General features: G+C 33.7%; 1 protein-coding gene across 3 annotated transcripts in view; it reads left to right on the forward strand.

Moving 5' to 3' along the window:
* The first annotated feature begins 3,892 nt into the window (after positions 1 to 3,892).
* Positions 3,893 to 6,514, forward strand: part of LOC106463186 (abnormal cell migration protein 13-like) — a 31,833-nt gene continuing 29,211 nt past the window's right edge. The window contains exon 1 of one of the 3 annotated variants that reach the window (XM_013923180.2): positions 3,893 to 3,966. Coding sequence is in view for 1 of the 3 variants with exons in the window: in XM_022390629.1 (XP_022246337.1) it covers positions 5,396 to 5,548 (153 nt within the window). In the remaining 2 variants the exon portion in view is untranslated. Of the gene's footprint in view, positions 3,967 to 4,023; positions 5,549 to 6,514 lie in introns of those variants that run through there. The other 2 variants (XM_022390629.1, XM_022390631.1) reach the window with 2 other exon arrangements.

Consider the following 6,514-nt stretch of genomic DNA (forward strand, 5'->3'; position numbering starts at 1 on the left):
TAAGATCACCAAACTCACCCAAATAAAAGACAGAAGACCCAAGAATGACAGTAAAGTTAGGGACAGTTGAACCAAACTGCCCAAATTTGGTGAACAGAAAGATAACATGGATGCTTTCCTGGAGAGGTATGAAAGATTTGCCCAAAGTCAGGACGGGGACAAAGGAGACTGGGCAGTCAATTAAATAGTAATGTGAAGTACTTCCAGTTTTTAAAATAAATTAATCAAGTTTTAGGGAGATATGTAATATTATTTTCCTTTCAAAAGTTTGAGATATTAGATAACTGATATACTCCTGTATTACAGGCGCACTCGCTAAATCATGTGGAGTTAGTTATATGAATCATGGAGTGGTGGAATTCAACAAAAATTTCAGGGTTGGCATATTCAAAGTCACGGTTCCCATTCCCTGCTTTAATTTGTCCTCCTGTAGCTCAGAGGTAAACTTTAGAATACATAACATTAAAATTTAGGGTTAGATTCTCTGCGGTTGACACAGCATAGTTTACCTTTATGTATATTTGCGTTCAAATAAACATGGGCCAACGAACGAGTTGTTTTAACTCTATTATGTATATATATATGTGTCAGAAAGTTGTTAAATGTCCCAGTAAAACGAATGTGTTTCTTGCGTTTTATTTTTCAAAACTGTTTTACACAAGTAAGGTTGGTACACATTATCATTATCTTACTTTATTAAGTTTTGTTTGTTTTTAATTAAGCACAAAGCTACACAATGGGCTATCTGTGCTCTGCCCACCACGAGTATCGAAACCAGAATTCTAGCGTGGTAAGTCCGCAGACATACCGCTGTGCCACTGGGGGGCGACTTTATTAAGTTTAGAATATAACAGGATAAAGGAATATTTGGCCTTTTATCTTTCGAAATTTCTCGACCGGTAACTGTAAATAAATGTTTTATACGATTTTCAAGATGCAACATCAATAATTTTGTTAATGTGTACGTTTGTCTGACATTTCTATTCCTCGTCCTCTTTTTTTTTTTCTTTAATGGAATTGGTAATTTACAATTTTCTCATCCTGTACTTTATATCACTGGAAACAAACAATACATCTTTGATATTTTTTATTTTCAGTGTCAATCTGTGAATCGGAAATACATATTTTACACAAAGTGTGACAAAATGATAAAGCGATTTTTTTTTTTGTTTCGCTCCTAACTTTGCAGGGCCGCAAGATGAAACCGTTTTGCTATCTTTACAAAAACTACTAGCTAAGTCACAGTGAATTAAGGCCCCCAGTGGCACAGCGGTATGTCTGTGGACTTACAATGCTAGAAACCGGGTTGCGATACCTGTGGTGGGAAGAGTACAGATAGCCCATTATGTACCTTTGTGCTTAACTTCAAACAACAACACAGTAAATTAGGATCGTTGGAAGGTTAAGTGCCTCTAGTGTATCAGATGTCATTGGTCATCAATGAAATTTAATTTATTTACTCGTCCTGCCTGATGATAGGCCGAACAAATGTAGCCGAAGCATGTAGGAAATATTTTAGCAATAGTAATAGTCACATTAATTCTGATCTTGTTAAGAAAAAAATTGAAATGTTTAAATAATGATAAAGCTCCTGGGCTAAATAATATTTACCCAGTGGTTTTGGAAGGGGCTAAGAATCGGATATGTGAGACACTTGGTATTATTTTCTTCTAAGTATTTGAATAGTGAATAGGTGCCAGAAGATTAGAAGTTGACTAATGTTACTCATCTTTTCATGAGAGGTGATAAAAAATTGTTCCAGTAGTTATAGGCCTATTAATCTTAAATTAGTGGTGGGAAAAATTTTGAAAATTTGATAAAAGATGCTTTGCAAGATCATTCAGCAAAGTTTAAAATTTTTTTGGATAGTCAGCATAGTTTCACTTGGGGAGACCCTTGCTTACAAATCTTTTGGCATTCTTTGAAGAGCTTACTACTTACGTAGATGACGGTATGGGTGTCTATTTGGTTTATTTGTATTTTTAGAAAGCATTTGACAAGGTGCCACACAAAAGGCTTGTTAAAAAGCTATCTCTTTAGGTGTGTAAGATAGGTTGCCTTATTGAATAAAAAACTGGCTATATGAAAATAAGCAGAGAGTTGATATAAATGAAGTTCTGTTAAACTGGACTACAAATTCAAACTGGCTTTGGACCGAAGCCCCCCCCCCCCTCCGAAAAGGGTCTCAAATCGAATTTCACTTTAATTCAAATGATTTCTATAAAATCCATTTCAATAAAGTCAAATTAAAGTAAAAATTAACTCCTAAATCCATACGATGTAACTTTAATACTCCGAATGCATGTCTGGATCTTTCTGTCACCACCACCTCCGGAAAAGAAGAACTTCATCTTGCCTCTGCCGACTTTCTTCACAGCTTCTTCTGTCAAAAATTCCTCGTCAATGCTTATAATCGCGATTATGGCCACTGTTGTAAACTAATCTCACGCGTGGGGTTAATGGGGGAACAACCGTTCCTGAGCACATCTGTTGGGAAGAGCAACCAACTATCATGCTGCTTTTTCTTCCTTCAAACTAAATTCCCGCCACGTTTAATTATTATTATTACTGTCACAAGTGTGGTACCTCAGGGCTCAGTGTTAAAACCTTTGCTTTTATATTTGCATTAGTAATGTAGATGAAAGAATACTTACTATATTATTTAAAGTTGCTGATGACATTAAAGTTTGGAATGTTACTGGCTGTGAGGAGGATGCTATTGCTGTACAAAAAGAATTATATTATTTGGTGAGTTAAGCGAATAAATGACAGATGGCTTTCAATTATAATAAGTGCAATATAATGCATGTGGGGTATCACAATTTGAATTATTAGTACAATTTTGATGGGAATATCTTTAACAGTATTGTGCAAAATATTTTGATATTCTAGTTGATCAATCTCTTACGTCATCCAAGGATTGTGCTTTTGCTAGTGGCTGGACAAAGAGGATTTTAGTTGTATCTACAGAAATATTGAATACTTGTCTAAAGATATTATAATGTCATTATATAGGTCATTGGAATATTGTGTTCAGTATTGGGCTCCTTACCTTCGAAAAGACATCAAATTGCTAGAAAGGGTTCAGAGAAGGACTACAAGGATGATACCTGGGATGGAAAAGTTGTCATACGAGGAAAGGCTCTCAAATTATTTTCTCTTGAAAAATGAAGAGTTAGAGGGGAATATGACTTAAGTGTGTAATATTGTTAAGGAAATTGATAGTGCTAATGCATCATTTTTTTGTATTTAATGGTGAGAATGGTAAGACTAGGGGACATTAATATAACTTTTAGAAGGTAAGAGTCATCTTCAGCTAAGACTTCGGTTGCCTTCGGATGTGATGGATGCAGTTAATTTAATGAAGTTTAAGGGAAAGATTGATAAATATTAGAATGATAAGGGCTGGCTTTGAGTTGTTTAGTGTTTAGTTTACATGGGACGGTCTAAATGGACCAAAAGATCATTTGTTGTTCCTTAATGTTATGTTAAATAATTGTGATTTAAATTATGTATTGCAATTATTAAATCCTGATGCAATTATTGTATTACTAGCCCTAAAGAAGCCGCAATGGCGAAACATTTGCTGAATTTTAAATTATTATTATTAGCTGGAAAGTAAAGGTCGTTTGTGTGTTTTTTATTCTACTAAATCAATGAAATTTTCACGATGAAGCATAACTGATTTTATATGCGATAAACTTATCTTTCCATTGCAATAGACAAATTCCACTCTATATTTAATTAATTAACATAAATGTATATTGAAATTGAAAACACATTGTTTCTAGGCCTTCATATTGTTAACTTTAACATTTTTCTGAACTCTGACTTCTAATTCTATCATATTTTTGTAGTAATTTTTAATATTTGTTAGGTAGCACCACCGAATATGAGAAGTAACTCGAATAATTCAGTTATATCATTTCAGCAATATGTGAATGCTTCCCTAGTAATGTTGTACATGTAAGTGGAGCTGTTATTTTATAAAATAACTTGACTGTGATGTCTTGTTCTGTATTCTGAAGCGCAAGATGAAACGTGAAGTTCTTGTATTTCATATTTTGTTCGTATTAGTAGTAGTATTATGGTCGTTAGTGTAATACTGGTAGTACTTGTGTTAAGGTAGGATATGTTTTTAACTATAAACAATAACTTACACTACAGTTCAATATTGACAAGTTATGGACAGATGTGTAATAATAGTTAGTATTTTGTGGGAGTATATTGGGAGAGAGTGATAATTGGTGATCTTAAAATTTTGTGGATGGCTCTGTTGTGCATATGTACATTCAGATACAACCTATAGGCTGTACTTATTCACTTATTAATCTGTCAAAATTTTTTGAGGAACTGTCTTATGCAGATGATGAAGTTATGGATTTGATATACTTAATTTTTCAAAGTGTTAAGGTAATCACATTGGTAGGGATTGGTAAAACATTAGTAAGTTGGATTGAAGGATGGTTGTATGAGAGAATGCAAAAAGTTGTTATTAATAGAGTCCATTCAAACTGGACCCTTTTTGTTAACTGAATACCTCAGGGGTCAGTGCTTGGGCCTTTGGTTTTTTGTACCTATGATAATATTAATGGGGACATAAATAACGAATTAATAAAGTTTGCAGATGACAATAAAATCTGTGATATTTCTAACTGTATTGAGGTACTTTAGAATGACTTTGATCAAGTCTTTAGTTGGACTTATACTTGGGAATGATCTTTAATTATAATTATACATACTTACCAACTCTCACGATTTAGGTAGGAGTTTCTCGAATTTGGACCTTTAACCTGATCTATGATCAGGTTTTAAAAATTGGTCATTTCTACCAATTTCGGGCATATACACAGATTTTTTTTTTCTGGAAATTACCAATTTGTGTAACTATAATTAACATTTTTGTACATTAAACCAAACGTGATTGTTCGTGTGCTTGTAAATTGCTTGATTTGCCATGAGTTACATAAATTCTCCCCCATGGGAATTTTGAAAAGTTGGCAAGTATGATTATAGTGAAAGATGATGCAGTTGGGTTACCATAATTAGGATTACACATGTAATATAGATAGGAACCCACCTAACAGCATGACTAAAGAAAATGATCTTGACACAGTTATGGTTAAGTCACTCAAGCAATCAAGTTGGGGCTTTGTTTGCAGTATCAAAACTAACAAAATTTTAGTGTGTTAATAGACTTATTAATTACATTTGTATAACAGGTGATTATTTTTTTATATAAATTGATAGTTAGGCCTCACTTGAATACTATGTACATTTTTTGTCTGAGAAAGGATGTTAATTTATTGGAAAGAGTTTAGATAAGGGCTACTAAAAAAATTCCAGCAACAGAAAGTTTAAATCTTATGAGGATAGGTTAATATCTCTTACCTTAATGTTTCTTGGGAAAAGAAGGGTAAAAGATGATCTTATTGAAGTTAACAAGATTATCTGGAGGATTACTAGGATAAAGGCCTCTGAATTCTTGGTGTTATATTCTGAAGACAACGTGATGAAAGGACACAAGTTTAAGATTTGGGAAAGACAGGTTAGGCTTGAGTTAATTTAGTTTTGTTTTTCTGTGATTGGCTTGTAGAATGAGTTGCCATTGGTAGTATTGTACGATGGCACATTAAAAGAGATTAAAAGGGGAAATCAATAACTTATAGTTAAAATGGCATCCACTACTCTTAAAGGCAGCTCATTCCAAAAGCCAACCACCTTGTTTGATAAGTAATACTGTTTAAACTGCAGATGACTCCTATGTTGCCAAAATTTGAACTTATGACCCCTTGTCCTATTGCTTTCACTGATAAACACAAAACAATAATATCCCTTGTCTTGTATTCAGTGTTTCTATAGATGCTACCCAAAATCCTATTAGCCCTATTTAGGACTTAAGTGATTTTTATCATAACACCAAGATCTTTTTCTTCAACCACAATATTTAATGTATCCCTATTTAAATTGTATCAGTAATTTGAATTGTAAAAACCTACATGCATCACCATACATTTTGGATAGTTAAACATCATCTGCCACATATTGGCCCAATGCATCAAATGATCTGAATCTCCCTGTAAGTCTGCAGCATCTTTGACACAGTTAGCCACCTCAAAAATCATAATGTCATCTGCAAACTTCAAAATTTTGTTAGTCATTCCAGAGTCAATATCATTATTATAAATCACAAACAGCAGAGGACCCAGCACAGAGCCATGAGGCATACGGCTTATAAGTGTGATACAGTCACTTCTAACTCCATTTTTTTCTACTCTCTGCTTTTTACTCTCCAGCCAATTTTCTGTCCAATTTAATAACATTTCCCCCCACACCCACAGATTTAATTTTTGTAACAAGTCTTTTGTGGAGCACCTTATCATATGCTTTCTGAAAATCAAGGTAAACCAAATCTACAATATTACCTACATCAACTCTTGCAGTAACATCCTCAAAGAATTTCAGAAGATTTGTTAAACAAGACTTTCCTTTAGTGAAACCATGCTGGCTCTTT

This window comes from Limulus polyphemus, unplaced genomic scaffold, assembly GCF_000517525.1.
Source record: "Limulus polyphemus unplaced genomic scaffold, Limulus_polyphemus-2.1.2 Scaffold1343, whole genome shotgun sequence".
NCBI classification, from domain to species: domain Eukaryota; kingdom Metazoa; phylum Arthropoda; class Merostomata; order Xiphosura; family Limulidae; genus Limulus; species Limulus polyphemus.